Raw genomic sequence first — 16,827 nt, 5'->3', positions numbered from 1 at the left:
ACATTTATGGTCATTAAACCCCATTTTCAACATAGTTGCCGAGTAAAATGTTGCATTGAAATCTACTTGTAAGTTGGAGGAATCTCCATGGTTCACTTCCCTGGAGTGGAGAACTGTCCGGCAGATTTTCTCAGCAAGCGTTGTCCGATGTTAGCTTCAGAAGAAAAGTTTTGCAAGTAGCTACCTCATTCCCTTTGGTTTGGGTTATTTTTTCTTTTTGAGCTGGTTTGTTTGTATGCTTTTGGCGCGCCTGCCCCTCAGTTTGGGCTACTTTTGGACATTCCTTGGTTGGGTATTATGAATAAAGCTGTGTCCTTCAATAGACGATAGAAAAAATAAGACTTTTTTGAACTCTATGTAAAATCCTTTTTCTTGGAGTCCATTGATTGGCACATCTTCCTCCCCTCATATTCTGTGCTTGCTAATCTTGAGCAGGTGTTGGAAGGGGTTATAGCTTCTAAGAGGCTGGCCTGCATGTAGGTTTCTCCTGTAGCGTGGTGTATAACCTTTGCTTACATATTATAAATAAAGCTGTGTCCCTCATTGGGATCTAAGAAAACTATTTTACAGTATGTACAAAAATCCTATTTTTTTTTTTTTTTCTTTTACTTTTTGGAGTTGGTTAGTTTTGTCATTATTCTGATATACTGTTTTTGATTTGCAGGCACGAATTAAGAAGATTATGCAAACGGATGAAGAAATAGGCAAAGTTGCTGCTGCTGTTCCTGTCATAATTTGTATCCTTTTGATATGCATGACGTGTATTGATAAGCAATATGTTTTTAGGGTTTGCGGTTTAGGGGGACTAAAGAATGTATAGCTGACACCAGTGCAGTCAGTTCCAGTGCAGAAAAAAAAAAAGGAGAACATGCTGAGTTTTTTTTTCTGCACTGAACTCTACTGGAACGAGGCAAAACGCAGCACAAATGCACTAGAATGCACATGTCCCTATTTGAGTTGAAGATGAAAAGAGGGGAAAAATGCACCAGAGCGCATCAGAAATGCATACGGACTGCGTTTCTATGGTGTGAACCGGCCCTTAATCCAGGTAGTTGTATTTGATGTGGGGGAAATTTCTTTTAGTCAACTCTCTGAAAGACAAGGGCTGTAGGTCAGCTCGTATCTCAGATCAGTTTAATGTGCAGAGAGGAAAGCGCCATCCAGTTTATAGGTTCTAAAAAATTTTATTATACGTTTTGTTCAGCAGAAAGCCCAACACATTTTTCAGGGGTTCTGAATGTTCCCTTTTATCAGGTCTAAAACATTACTTAAAACATGCAGTAAATATCTGATATGGTTTACTTTTTGGGTTAAAATATATTTCTAATTGTCAAAAATATCAATTTCTGACAATAATTAATGAAAACAGTATAATTTGCAGTTGTGCCAAAAAGCACAGTAATGGATACACTTTATTTGAATAGCAGGGAATGTAATACAGGTCTAGGGATGACCGTATGTTCTACAATTTTCTTCTACAATTTTTCTTTAGATTTACCAAATCCATATACAGTGAGGTCAAAGCTAAGCACTTTCAATTTGTATGCAATCAGGCAGGCCCTAGCACTACAGTACATAGTTGAAGGTAAATCTAAAGGAAATTGAACAAGAAAGTTGTGTAGTGCATGGCCAGCTTAAGGCTTCATACACATGGCCGTACAAGCGCCATCTAATATGCAGAGCCTGTGTAATGGGTCTCCTTGGGACCCACAGCTGCCACATACAGCCCAGCCTAATAAGATGACTTTAGAAAACGTGGCTGTATGCAGTTATGAGCCTGGGGTTGTGTAAAGCGCCCGGACATATGCTTCAAATGCAGAGAGTGTTCATTTGTGCTTTACGGAACCCCTGCCGCATTACTGCGTACAATTGCATTTTCTAATTAATCCCAATGGACAGCTCTATGCATCAGTTTCCAATACTGGGAGTGTGAATACGCAGACTCTGCATGCTGTACAGCTGTGTTCATGAAGCCTGAAAGTAAAAATCACTGTGTAAAATAAGTGGACATGGCAGATGAAAGATGGTAAAAGAACAATGGTTGGGGAGAGGACATTGAGAAAAATGTAAATTGATTGTAAAGCTCTATCTTTTTTTTTAAATTAAAATAATAAAGATGTTCTATTTACCTGCTCTGGTATTGCACAGAGCAGCCTCAAACCTTCTCTTCTGGGGTGCCCCACCGGCTTTCTCACCACCTCCTTTGCTGGTTACATTACCATAAGAAGCTGCTTTCTATGGGGGCGCACCTGTTGGCTCTCTCCCAAGCCGGGCTGCGTCTCAGCCCCTCCTCTGCTCCCTCATCACAGAATTTGATGATGAGTCTTGTGAGGAGAGGACTTAGCTGCACTTGGGCACAGCCCTAAATTGAGATACAACTCAGGTAAGTATAACTGGCGGAGAGGGGGATATATAACCAACGGCACATTTTTTACCTTGTTGTAGGGTGCATTAAAGGATAAGTTCACCTTTCATAACATGTTACACCCATATTTGGGCTGTAACCTGTTATGAATGCACTGGCCCCCGCACCTCCCCACTGTGCCAGCTAGCGGGGGTTCTGCTCAACCCGCTGGCTGTCAAAAAAAAAAAACGTGGCTGTGTGGGGCTCCGCCCACGTCACTCATTCACAGCGCTCTCTAAATGGAAAGCCACAATGTCCGGCAGCCTTTGCGGCTGTCGGCTTGTAGTGTTCAATGAACTACCATGGCGCTGTGGTAGTTCATTCATTCTTCCTGTCAGCATGTATTGGCTTCCTCGTACGAGGAAGCAGATACACTGAGGGGTCTGCAGGAGACATGCATGGTATCAGTGATCTGCTGATCGCTGTTGCAATGCTTTACAGGCTCCTGCAACAAAAAATAATAAATGCACATTTTTTTTTACCTGCAAAAAAATGTGCATTTATTCTTTTTTCTGAAAAGGTCAACTTATCCTTTTAAGGTAAAAAAAAGTTCTGCCTTTAGAACCACATTAATGGGTAACAGGAGTATATAGGAAAGCCTGCTCTAGTCTCTGGCAAACCAGCAAACTTTTCTTTTACAATCTTTCTTTTGCCTTGTCCTTTTTATTTTCCTCTGCATTCTTTACTTTCTTTTCTTTATATGATTACTTTCACCATCATCAGTATAAAGTGTACCTGTTTTCTTCTTGGCTCTATCGCTACTACTTAACCTTACATTTCATATGCATCTACTTTATTCTCATTGACGCTATCTACTCGCATTGCATCCTTTCACATGCCTCAGCTTGCATGCAGTCGTGGCCAATAATATCATCACCCCTGCATTTCAGTCAGATAATGCACCACTTCACCCATAAAATTGTTGCAATTACAAATGTTTAGGCATTCTCATGTTTATTTCTTTTGTTTGTATTGGTATGACACAAAAAAGCGGAGAAACAAAAAGCCAAATCTGACACATTCCACGCAAAACTCCAAAAATGGACTGGACAAAATTATTGGCACCCTCAATTCAATATTTTGTAGCACACCCCTTGGAAAAAATAACTGAAATCAATTGTTTCCTGTAACCATCAATGAAATTCTTACACATCTCTACTGGAATTTTGGCCTACTATTCTTTGGCCAACTGCTTCAGGTCTCTCAGATTGGAAGGGTTCCTTTTCCCAACTACTGTTTTGAGATCTCTCCACAAATGCTCTATGGGATTTAGATCTGGACTCATTGCTGGCAAGTTCAGTACTCTCCAGTGCTTTTGTCTTGAACCCTTTTTGGGTGCTTTTTGACGTGTGCTTTAGGTCATTGTCCTGCTGCAAGACCCATGGCCTCTGACGGAGACCCAACTTTCTAACACTGGGCCCTACATTGCACCCCAGAATTCTTTGGTAGTCTTCAAATTTCATAATGCCATGCACACAGTCAAGACATCCAGTTCCTGAAGCAGCAAAGCAACCCCAAAACATCAGTGAACCTCCACCATGTTTGACTGTAGGGACTGTATTCCTTTCTTTAAAGGCCTCATTTCTTTTTCTGAAAACAATAGAATGATGGGCTTTATCAAAAAGCTGTAATTTTGTTTCGTCTGTCCACAGCATATTCTTCCAAAAGGATTTTATCAAGCTCCAATCTGGCTTTTTATGTTTCTGTGTCAGCAGTGGGGTCCTCCTGGGTCTCCTACCATAGCATCCCTTTTCATTCAGATTGCAACTTATAGTGTGAGCTGACACAGTTGTACTTTGTGCCTGAAGGTCAGCTTGAATTAGTCTGGAAGTTGCTCAAGGTTCTTTATCCACCATTTGAACAATCTTTTGTTGCAATCTTGATCAATATTTCTCTTTCGTCCACGTCCTGGGAGATTAGCTATAGTGCCATGGGCTGTAAATTTCTTGATATTGTTGCGCACAGTGGACACAGAAACATTAAGATCTCTGAAGATGGACTTTATAACTTTGAGGTTGTCCATGCTTTTCCACAATTTTTGTTCTAAAATCCTCAGACCATTCTTTGCTGCTTTTTCTCTTCTCCATGCTCCGCGTGGAACACCGAGACACACAGAAAGGTTGAGTCAATTTTTCACCATTTTAACTGGTTGCCGGTGTGATATCTACAGTATATTTTCAGCACCTGTTAATTGATACAGGTGAGTTTTATTAAAAAATAACAGGCGCATCACAAACTTGGACTGCAATTATTACTTAAAATTTTGAGAAGGTGCAAATAATTTTGTCAATTCCATTTTTTGGGGTTTTGCATGGAATGTGTCAAATTTGGCTTTTTGTTTCTCCACTTTTTTGTGTCATACCAATACAAACAAAAGGAATAAACATGAAAATGCCTAAACATTTATCATTGCAACAATTTTCTGGGCGAAGAGGTGCATTATCTGACAGAAATGCAGGGGTGACAATATTGTTGGCCTTGACTGTATTTTACTTTGTATTTACTTTATTTTCACTGTCACTATTTGTGCATATTGGGCCATTAGTTGGGTACTAATAATGTGTGTCTCACTCGTGGTTAGAGGTCGACCGATATATCGGCCGGCCGATATATCGGCCGATATTTGGGGTTTTTTACTTAATCGGCATCGGCCGATTGTGCTGATAAAAAAAAGCCGATATAACTTCAGCGCGACTTGCAAAAGACTTCTGTAATAGAAGTCAGTGTAAGTTGCCTGTGTGAAGCGACTTCTCCCCCTCTCTGGGCAGCCTGCCAAATCTGATAAAAAGAACCTGAAGGATACAATGTTTACACTTCTGAATGAACTAAATTGTGTGTAGAAGTTCTCAGTTTAACCATTTAAAGACTAAATCTTTTCTGACATTTGTTGCTTACAAGTAAAAATCCTGTATTTTATGCTAGAAAATCACTTAGAACCCCCAAACATTATATATATATTTTTTTTAGCAGAGACTCTAGGGAATAAAATAGCGGTTGTTGCAATATTTTATGTCACACGATATTTGCGCAGTGGTCTTTCAAATGCAATTTAAAAAAAAAAAAATACACTAATAAATTTAAAAAAAAACTAAGCAGTAAAGTCCTTTTTTTTTTTTTTTTTTTTTTTTTTTTTTCATCCAGAAGTTTTGATTACCTGTTTTTGTGTATTTAATATTTAAGAGAGGTGTTTTTTTATATATTTTTTTTATCTAAATTCTACATACAAGTGAACTGATTGGAGGTTTGTTTTGTTTAATAAATGTTTAAATGTAAAAAAATTTCTGTATCACTGAAGGTTGCTTTCACACTGGAGCGGGCATGCGTTGACGGTAAAACGCTGCTAGTTTTAGCGGCTCTTTACCATCATTTTAGCGGCGCTATTCGGCTGCTAGCAGGGCGCTTATAACCCAGCTAGCGGCCGAGGAAGGGGTTAAATGCGCCCCTGAAGCGCCGCTGCCGAAACGCTTTGCAGGCGCTTCGGCAGCGGTGCGCATTCATTTCAATGGGCAGGAGTGGTGGTATACACCGCTCCAAAGATGCTGCTTGCAGGACTTTTTTAACATCACTGCCAGCACATCGCCTCAGTGTGAAAGCACTCGGGCTTTCACACTGAGACTGCAGGGGAGCTGTTTGACAGGCACTTTACAGGTGCTATTTTTAGCCCAAAAGCGCCTGAAAAACGCCCCATTGTGAAAGGGGTCTAACTGTTAGATTTTATGAGATGAAGGTAAAAAAAAAAAAAAAAAAAAAGAAAAAAAAAAAAATTGGCCTAATATATCGGCCCAAAAAAATCGGCATCACATATCGGCCACCGCGATTTGTAAATATCGGCATCGGCCAGAGAAAAACCCATATCGGTCGACCTCTACTCGTGGTTGTTGCTTCAGTCCTGAAAAATGTTTGATTCATGCACGCCCTGAAAGTGTTGTAAGTATTATGATGTTTTTTTAATGAAGGTTTTGTTAACATTTGTCTCTCTGTTTGTCCAGTTGGTAAAAGAGGAGTGGGGGGAATGTAATCAGGATTGCCTTCCAGTATGTATGTATGTATGTATGTGTGTATGTATGTATGTATATAGATAGATAGATAGATAGATAGATATTAAAATGCATGTCCTTCCTTCTGGCTAGCAGACAGCGAAGACCTTTTATTTGAGAAGGCACAGGCGGGGAGCAATGAAACAGAACAAAGGTTGCAGAAACTTTTTGTTGTAAAAGAAAACAAAAGCCTGAATCAAACTATCTGAATCTTAGGTGTGTCTGTTTCCGCCCACTCTTTGCAAAATAGTACATTCTTGAGATGTTGCTGTCACACGTGAGGCCTATAGAAGCAGAATGAAAATGTAAAATGCTGTAATTTATCAAATTGCTTTCACGCAGCTGTTCTATTGTCTTCCACTGCTATACAAGTGGGTTGCAGTATAGATGGGATCTGTCATTGTCTTTAAATGTTGCTTGTGATGGCTAGAAGTGGTTTGGCACTGCAATTTAGTGATGACAATTTATTTTCTAAGTATTTTGTATCTTAAATCCCATTTGAAGCCTCAGTTTTTTTTGTGTTTTTTGTGTTTTACTGCCCAGTGCTCCAATCAACAACCACATCTCAGGAAATGTTTGACCGCTGGAGACCCCCTGTGTGAGAGCAGCAGTCCAGCTCTCCAGTATGCTGCTGGCAAGTAGCTTTTACAAATCAAAAATTCATACACCTGGTAAAAATAATTAAAAAAATACCATATCCTTTAATATGTTCTGTAGCCTAGCTACATAACAAGTAAAAAACCTAAGGCTTTAAATGGGCTTTAACTACTTGCATTGTATAGCTTGTATATTTTTTCTGGAGGGAAGGATGGGTTTTCTCAGATAAGCACACCCTCCTGCCTGCATGTCCGAGCTAAGGGCAGATGGATTCCAGGAAGTAAACGCTACATGAATCATCTGCCCTTACTCAAAATGATAGGGGAAAGTTTTTTAAGTCATTTTTCGGCAAAATAAAAAATGGAGACTTGGATGGATGGGTGAGTTTTCTTAGAATGTTAAAAATGAATTAGCATTTTTTGTGTGTGGCGCTTGGATGCAGTGTAGATCTAGAGAGGAGCTGGTTAAAGCAGACCTTTTTCATGTGGATTCAGCAAGCTTGCCCTTGCAAGTTATTTGTATCTTGGAAGAAGGTTCACTCTTTAAATGGTATTTTTAAATACTGATTGACTTGTACTCCTTGACACAGTCCTAGCTCGTGCACTAGAGTTGTTCCTGGAGTCACTCTTAAAGAAGGCCTGTCAGGTTACACAGTCTCGAAGTGCCAAGACCATGACTACATCACACCTGTAAGTTGTGTGTGTGTGTGTGTGTGTGTGTGTATGTTTGTATATGTGTGTGTGTGTGTGTGTGTGTGTGTGTTTGCGTGTATATGAATGTGTGTGTAATAAAAAAATATATATATCTCAAGAAAAAGTATGTGAACCCCTTGGAATTAACTTTTTTTTTTTTTTTTTTGTAGTAATTTGCCATAAAATGTGATCTAATCCTCATCTAAGTCACAACAGTAGACAAACACAATGGGGTTAATTTACTAAAACTGGAGAGTGCAAAATCTGGTGCAGCTCTGCATAGAAACCAATCAGCTTCCAGGTTTTTTGGTCAAAACCCAATAGAACAAGCTGAAATTAGAAGCTGATTGGCTACCATGCACAGCTGCACCAGATTTTGCACCCTCCAGTTTTAGTAAATCAACCCCACAGTGCTTAAGCTGATGACACAAGAAACTGAAATTGTTTGTGTTTTTATTGAACACACCCATTTAACATTCACTGCAGTGTTGGAGGAAAAAGTAAGTGAAGCTATAGACTGATTACTTCAACAAAAGCTAATTGGAGTCAGTAATTTGCTCACCTGGAGTCCAGCTAATGAAATGAATTTGGATGTGTGGTTTAGAGCTACTTTGAATGATGAAAGATACTCGAACATTTTAAGATTGCTGTTCATAGGAAGCATCAGCTGATGTGAACCATGCCTCGCAAAAAGGAGCTCTCTGAAGACATATGATCAAGAGTAATTGATCTGCATAAGGCTGGAAAGTGATACAAAGCAATCTCAGTGCTTAGGCATCCATCAGCAGACAGTTTAGTACTGTGGCTACTCTTCCTAGAAGTGGGCACCAATCATAGATGATGCCCAAGGCACAACGCAGGGTCATCCATGAGGTAAAGAAAAACCCATGAATAACAGCTAAAGACATGAAGACCTCATTGAAACTGGCTGATACCCCTGTTCATGCGTCTAACATATGTACGTTTTTGGACAGGTAGGGTATCCATGGCAGGAACACCACAGAGGAAGCCTCTGCTCTCCAAAAGAAAACATTGCTGCTTGCTGAAGTTTGCCAAAGGCCACCATGGCAAACCACAACGCTACTGTGAAATGTATGGCGCAGAAAGGGCACAATTAACCAACATCAATACATCATCCCAACGGTGAAGTATGGTGGAGAAAACTTCATGATTTGGGCTTGTTTTTCTGCCTCAGGGCCTAGACCACTTACCATCATCGAGGGAAAAACTAATTCCCAAATTTACCAAAATATCCTACAGGATAACGTCAGTGTGGCGAAGCTTAGTAGAAGTTGGGTGATGTAGCAGGAAATGGCCCTAAGCATTAAAGTAAATCCACCACAGGCAGAAAAAGAAAATATGCCATTTGGAGTGGCCCGGACTTTACCGCCATAGAGATGCTGTTGAATGACTTCAAGAGAGTCTTTCACACCAAACATCCTACAAACATGAGGTGAAGCAGTTCTGTGAAGCGGAATGGTCAAAAATTCCTCCTGAACGTTGTGCAGGTTTGATCCAGAGCTACTGAAAGTGTATGCTTGAAGTCATTGCTGCCAAAGGAGGTTCAACCAGCTATTAAAGCAGAACTTTAACCTAAACAACTTGACAAAAAATGTTTTTAGCAAGGAACATACATTCCGCATTAATAATTTACCAAAATTAGTGTTTGCTGTAAACTGCCTCCAGCATTGTTCCTGTTTTTCCTGCTGGAGGCTACCATGTTACTGAAGCCCAGAGCCCCTGAGTAGCTGTAAAATTTTAGGCTGTCAGCAGATCGGCCTCTAGTGGCTCTGATTTTCGTCAAAGTGCCAAAAAATGGAGAGCAACTCAGCGTGTGCAGAGCAGGGTGAGACAGCATATTACTGGATTTTAAACAGCACTTTTTATGTTTTCCATAGTTATACCTGCAAAAGGGGCCAGTCGGAAATGATCTTAATTTTCTGACTAAAGTTACGTGTGTGTGTGTGTGTGTGTGTGTGGTCATATATTTTACTTTTTTCACCCCTAAAGAGGCTGTCTAGATTCTGTACATTCCAGGTCACTGTCCTCCATATTTTTTAGGTAAACCTGTTATGAGAGGGACATGGAGACAGGCATTGCTGAACTTTCTGAAACTACTGGATAGCATCATGTATGCGCATAGGAATTTCTGACTTTTCTCCATTTATTTTGTTTGCTTGTTGTGGGTTAGTGGTTCCGAAAGTCCAAAGCCAGTAGGTCAGCATGCCAGGTATCAGAAGGAGGTCAGTGGTTGCAGTCTCTGCATTTGCTGTATTGCAGGTTTACTCTTAACATCCTCTATTTGACAATCAGCTGTCCAAATAATGCTGAATGATTTAAATATGTATTCATTCAGATGTTGAAATGAAAACACAGAAACATGTTAATTTTCTCCTAAAGTATAACACGTAAAGAAATCATATGCTGCCTTGGCAAAATACATATACAGCTCCTGCCAAATTTCAGATTTATCTGCCTTTCAAATTTTAGATTGAAAAGATCTCTCACTGATTTTATATACAAATTTCCTATTTTATACAGGACTTGTGAGAGACTTGGAGATAAGCAGCAGATGTATTATTTTGCCTGTGACATCTGTTTGGCTAGTCAATGTATATACGATATTTTAGCAGCTAAAATCCTTGCATCGGCCCTGGCTAGGTTCACACATATGCAGTTGGTGCAGCTCGTGTTTGCGTGGGTTCAGCAAGCTATTCCTTTGAATGGGCTGATGTACCTGTAGAAAAAGGGTCCCTGCAGATATTTATAATCGCAGCTGCATGGAAATTGCGTGGTGCTTCTGCACCAAGTGATTTCCCGCAATCAAACGCACTGCATTTTCAGATGCATGGGGGTGTGCCATTAAGAATGAATGGCACCTCTGTGCGTCTGCTAAAAAGCAGCGTGTTTTGGCTGGAGGTGCGGGAATGTGTGCAATTTACACACCTATATGTGAACCTAGTCTTAACACAGACATACAGAGGTATATGGTGTAAACCCAAGTGCATTCCTAATTACTGCAAGAAGTGTATTAGTTGGGATTGGTACCTGTAACTCCTCATCCGTTGTGCTTACAGCACATACTCTTCCTTCAGGTGTTCAAGGCTGGTAATCATGGCTACTATACTTGTCAATGCGATTCATTTTTTTTTCTTGGAATAATTGTGCATTATGCAGCAATGCTTGCCAAAAGTTGAGGCATATGCGGGCCCCCTAGAGTATACAGCTTGGCTACCACTGACATATATATCATTCTACTTTTTTCTGCCTTTCACAGGAAACAGTGTATAGAACTTGAACAGCAGTTTGATTTCTTAAAGGATCTTGTTGCAACAGTCCCAGATATGCAGGGCGAGACAGAAGACAATCACACAGAAGGGGAGAGAGTATCACGAAGGTAGGATGTTTAAACCTTCATTTCCTACCTTTACTGTGCAAATTGCTAACATTTTTGTATGACCAGAGGTAATTGGGCATTGTTTTTTGAGTCTTCCCTGTGATTTATGAGCATACTTTGAGCATCACAAAAAACATATTTTATTTTATGTTCCCCAAGAGGCCGAAAACCTGGAAGCAGCCGAAAGAATGGTGGTACAACTATGAAGGGAAAAGACAAAAAGCAATCTGAAACAGATTCAGAGCAAGAGGTAGGGCTTTATTTTTAGTAGAATCTGCTAGTGGCCTCTTATTTTTGTATCCTGATTAATTTTGAATATTATGTAATACTGTATGTTAACAGGATGATTCTGAAGGCACCGATACAGAAGGTGAAGAAGAAATGTGTATGACTCCAACTGCAAATATGCAATCACATGCAACATTTCAAAGGTAAATTCCTGTTTCTTTCTCAGATTTGACCTAATTAAAGACAATATTGCTTCCATGCGGGAACCATGAAGTTCAATTCAAGTGTGATTGGGCGGAGGATGCGGAGAACTGCTTGCGGAGAAATGTGAGGATAGTGAGTAGGTTTTTAAGGCCCTCCTGAAATTGACGTTGGTTTCTTCGGCCTATGTAGTCGAACAGGTGCATCAAGTTCCTATGGGCCCTAGTCGCCCTGGTGCCAATCCTAGGCTGTTTTTGGTAAGGTTCTTGAACTATCAAGATTGCATCTTGACCACAACTTGAAACAAGCCGCAACTTCATTTTGAGAACACCAGGGTTGTGCTGCTTCCAGACTACTACGCAGAGGTCCAGCACCTTCGGAGAACCTTCCAGGATGTTCGCAGATGTCTTTTGAGTGAAGGGTTACACCTACAACATGCTTTATCCCAGGTAGCTCCAAGTAGTCTATGACGGATCTATGAAATTCTTCGAAACCCCAGACGACGCAGCTGCTTGGTTGGAAACCATCTGAATCACTCTGCTGTCTTTTCAATCCCTTTGTGGCTTTCCTTCCTGTTTTTTTTTTTTTGCCTGGGGCTTGCTCATCCTGCCTCACATGTTGGTCATTACCCTGGGCAGTGTATCTCTCTGGCACCCACATTGACTTTCCCCGCTGTACCTCACCAGCCCTGGCCTTTTGCTTCCAGATGAATGGCGCTGTCTGCGGTGTCATTGCACTGTTTCTCACACTCTGTATTCCTGGATGCTCGGCGGCACCACCCTGGATGCAGACGCGCACTACCTCTCCCTGTAGGAGCTCAACCCCAGCATCTTCCCCACCCCTCTATTTCTCCACTTTAGAAAATGTTATATATGGCCCACCTTGTTTTTTTGGCCACCTACTGGCACGGTTCAGCGGCCCCTAGCAACAGGGTATTTGCAGGGACTGTTACTTTTTTTTCTTTTAACCATAATTTAGGGCTCCTGTGGGCCCCAACCTTTTTTTGATGATAGCTCAGATTTTTTTGTTTTTTTTTATCTTCTGTCTATACCATCTACTGTTATTTGCAGTGTATGCTGGGTGCTTGGCTGCCAGGGAGGTGCTAGTTGGCTTTGCTATTATTCTTCCCTTACCAGATTCCATCTCATTTTGCATACCAAATATAGTTGATGATGGATTCTATTAATCTCATTTCCTGGAATGTCAGGGGTCTAAATTCTAAAATTAAGAGAGCCCTGTTTTTTCAATATTTGAAGCGTTACAAACCACACCTCGTTTTCTTACAGGGAACTCCTCTCACCGGCAGCAAAGTCCATGCATTACACAAGCCATGGATCCAGAGAGTTATTCATGCCTCCTACTCGGTATATACAAGAGGTGTCGCTATTTTGGTCAGAAAATCCTTCTTTTGCGCTGTTCAGTCGATGGTTACAGACCCAGTGGGCAGATATGCGGCTGTGGTATTACTTATTAGGGAAGTCACTTACCTGTTTGTCAGTTTATATATCCCCCCCTTTGACCACCCTATTTGACAAGGTGTTGGTTTTACATCCCCATCGAACCATCATCTGTGGTGACCTTAACACAGTGTTAGAACCTCTGCTGGATGCTACTTATCCTAATCGCCAGTCCAGCTTAGCTGGAAATCTCCGGTTAATTCAGTGCTTCCCCTGTACAAGGCTTCTTACAGCGGTAGAGGTTGTCCAGGTAAATTTGACAAAAACCTGTGGTTGGAGCAACCGGAAACTATTACAGAACTGTCAGTGTGACCGTCCCCTAAGGTCCTTTTTTACTGGCGTCCTCTTTTGGTATAGCCTACCTTTTAACCACGTCTCTCTTTGAGTGTCAGTGCCCCTCAATTTGTTTATGCGCATTTCAGCCTCTATCATTGTGGAAGTTTGAAGATCTGTCGTTCTCTCTCGTGTCCTATGGTGTTAAATGCATTAACGCTTTCTAAACCTATCTTACCAAAGGGCCTTTATGTGCCCCCCCAAATTTTAGTTTAAGCACCCTGCTCAGTCTGTAATTGCGGTGCTATAGTTATATCTATATCTATATCGCAGGTTGTAAACAAACCATTAGTGGTTTATAAAAAGCATTGGATCATGTTCAGTAAAGACCTGCCACTGCTTATTGCTTCCATTTTCCATTCCTTATAATAATAAAAGTGATCAAAGGCATGTAAAGGCACAGGTGTACAAAAAAAAAAAAAAAATTAAAGTGCCCCCGTGCTCGAGCGCAAAGGCAAACGCATGCGTCGGGCCTGTGTCGGTCTGTAAACTGCTCTTGATCTGATGTTTGCATGGATACCTCAAATGTGATGCAATAGCTATCTAAAGTGGCAACTTGTAAAGGCTTTTAAATCGTGTATTAATAATATAATTTACATCGTATGTCACCATTCCACAGGTGTGCACAGTTTCAAACTGTGACATGTTTGGTATCCATTTACTCAGTGTAACATTATCTTTTATATTTTACCAAACAATTCGGTATTCTATTGTATTTTTTTGCATTGAAATTCAAAAAAGTGTATTTTTTCCACAAATTTGTTTGAAAAACCATTGCACAAATACTGTGTGGCATAAAAAAAAATGCAACACCCATCATTTTATTCTCTAGGGCCTTTGCTTTAAAAAAACAATGTTTTGGGGTTCTAGGTCATTTTCTAGAAAAAATACCAATTTTTACATGTAGGAGAGAAGTGTCAGAATAGGCCTGGTCTAAAACAAAAAAAACAAACGTGCACAGGCACAGTGTGCAGAGCTGATCTGAGCTACTCTGCACCTTTTGATCACTGATCATAGAAGAGACCAGTCACAGCAATCTGAAATGTACACAGGCTTGTGTTTTATATCAGAGAGCCCTCTCCCTCCATTTACAACAGAGAAAGGGCGGACCGATCAGGTATGCCTGTCAGTCTTTTAGGCAGACCCAATGGGCCTCTTCAGTCTCCTCTATGGAGCGGTGGGTGTCAACAGACATGTGTCTGTTGACATCCAATTCTGTCTGCTAAAAACAGACAGATAGGGAACTGTTCCCCACCTGCCTGGTGGATCGGATTGGATGGCAGCCAAGTGTAAAGAGACAGGCAGTCTGTTTACATCCGACCGCCCATAGAGGAGAGCGGGCTGTGTGTGTCCACTCTGCATAATTGGAGCGGACACAGGCAAGCCATCCACCTGCTCAGCGGGGATCGGCGGAGCCCGCCCTCTGTGTATAAGGGGCCTAAGGGAAGAAACGGGAGCTAATGAATGATCGAGTCCTATATTAGTTCCTGTGATTGCAGCACAGACAGGGCAACAGCTATAAGGATCTTTTAACCCTTTCACTACACCTTCTATCTGTGACCTGTATAGTAACCCTTCACCTCCCTTATGTACATCTCCATTTTTCCACTGTATGTGACCTGTACATTGATCCATTCATTTTCTCCTCCACCCTCTGGTTATGTTCTGTATCTGTTAGATTTAGTGCACCTTTACCAAGCTCCATGTTTTAACTAGTTCAATACTGGGCACTTTCACCCCTTTCCTGCCCAGGCCAATTATCAGCTTTTATCATCTTTCAGTGCTGTCGCACTGCGAATGACAATGGCACCGTCGTGCAACACTGTACCCATTTGAAATTTTTATTTTTATTTTAGGACAGATAGTGCTTTCTTTTGGTGGTATTTTTTTTTTTTTTTTTTTTTTGCTAAACAAATTAAATTAAATTTAACAAAAAAACCTTTTCTTTGTTCTAAAATTTTGCAAATAGGTCATTTATCTTCTGCACTGATAATCATGGCACTGATGTACTGATAAGCATGCTGGTTAAAGGCTCTCTTATCCTCCCGCAGACAAAACCGTCTGTTTACATGTGATCGACTGTGATTGCACAGAACTGATCACATGGTAAAGGGCCACTGGCATTGGCCTTTACCACGATCTGTGATCAGCTGTGCTCGAAGGACACAGCTATCACAGAGCGTGTTTGATGCATGCCGCAGGGTTCAGGGAGGATGTCTATGGACGCCCTCCCAGAACTGGACGACCACGCTGTAGCCGTCTTTTGCCTATAGCATGGTTGGGAAGTGGTTAAACTCCTTTCCCAACATGTTTCTTCTTTTCCAAAAAGTGGGGTGCTTACTGTCCAAAAAGGGGCAATTTTGGGAGTGCTCATACTGTCCTGCCATTTTTATTTTAACAGAATTCAGGGGAAACATTTTTTTCAAAATGTTTGGGCTTCTTTTTTTTTTTTTCCTTTTTGTATAGTAAATAAAACAAAAAGCAGTTAATAAATACCACAAAAAGAAAGCTGTATTTGTCACAAAAACAATATAAAATAATTTGGGTACAGTGTTGCATGGCAGAGTAATTGCCAATTTTTTTTTTTTTAAGTATCCCAGCACTGAAAACTGAAAAATGGTCTGGTAATGAAGGGGTATGACAGGCTGTTACTCAAGTAGTTAAACATTCAGAATGGCTCTTTCACTTTAGAAGTTTCCAAGGCAATTTAGACAAGGAAATAACTATAAATATGTTTGTGCTGTGGTGCTATCATTGTGTGGTGAAACTCTGGTGTAAATACACTTTTATTGGTGTTTATTAACTTTGATAAAATGTTTATTTTAGTTGTTTTTTTTGTTTGTTTTTTTTTTGTCTCCATCATTCTATTTATATACAGTTTTTTGTAAGTTTTAACACAAAGCTGTTCTACTGACCCCCGCATATTATTTTCTCTTTTAGTCCCCCTCCGGCTCCATCGTTCCTACAGTTTCATTCTGTTCCAGTCATGCCCCCAGCAGCTTCTGCTTTGCCCGCTATGCCAGCTCCGTTGCTGTCCACTGGTTGTGAGGAGGAGGAAGATTATGACTCGTAGCCTCTGGCCAGATCCATTTAATTCCGTTTTCATTTATTTGCTTCTTTGGTTTTGTTTTATTTTGGTTTTTAAACTAGGCCCGAGGGCCTTGGGGTTTGGGGGGAGGGGGTGATAATGAAAAATGTGTTCTTAAATTTATTAAAAAAGGATGTGGAGGAAAATGTATGTTGTTTTATTTATGCAGACCTCAAATCCAGCTGTAAATTTATTTTTTTTTTTCTACCCTTCTGTGAGAATCCACAATGCATTTTAGTGTTGGGTGTTAGTTTACCCTTGCTGTGTTAGTACAATGATTGACATGTTAGAGTTCCTCTTAGAACTAATTCTGAGTCCTCTCATTATTTGCATTTCTTTTAACTACCCTACTCACTTTTTATTACATTGTTTGCACGATGAAAGCCTAACTCC

At 40.5% G+C, this 16,827-nt stretch overlaps 1 protein-coding gene across 1 annotated transcript in view; it reads left to right on the top strand.

Annotated features, from left to right (window-relative positions):
• Positions 1-16,580, top strand: part of DRAP1 (DR1 associated protein 1) — a 37,542-nt gene extending 20,962 nt beyond the window's left edge. The window contains exons 2-7 of the mRNA XM_073605222.1: positions 665-737; positions 7,634-7,727; positions 11,008-11,127; positions 11,287-11,377; positions 11,470-11,558; positions 16,287-16,580. Of these exons, the coding sequence (XP_073461323.1) occupies positions 665-737; positions 7,634-7,727; positions 11,008-11,127; positions 11,287-11,377; positions 11,470-11,558; positions 16,287-16,419 (600 nt within the window). The 3' untranslated portion in view covers positions 16,420-16,580. The remainder of the gene's footprint in view (positions 1-664; positions 738-7,633; positions 7,728-11,007; positions 11,128-11,286; positions 11,378-11,469; positions 11,559-16,286) is intronic.
• The last annotated feature ends 247 nt before the right edge of the window (positions 16,581-16,827 follow it).

This window comes from Aquarana catesbeiana, linkage group LG11, assembly GCF_042186555.1.
Source record: "Aquarana catesbeiana isolate 2022-GZ linkage group LG11, ASM4218655v1, whole genome shotgun sequence".
Taxonomy (NCBI): domain Eukaryota; kingdom Metazoa; phylum Chordata; class Amphibia; order Anura; family Ranidae; genus Aquarana; species Aquarana catesbeiana.
The sequence above is the reverse complement of the archived record's forward strand: the minus strand, read 5'-3'. Positions and strand labels throughout refer to the sequence as shown.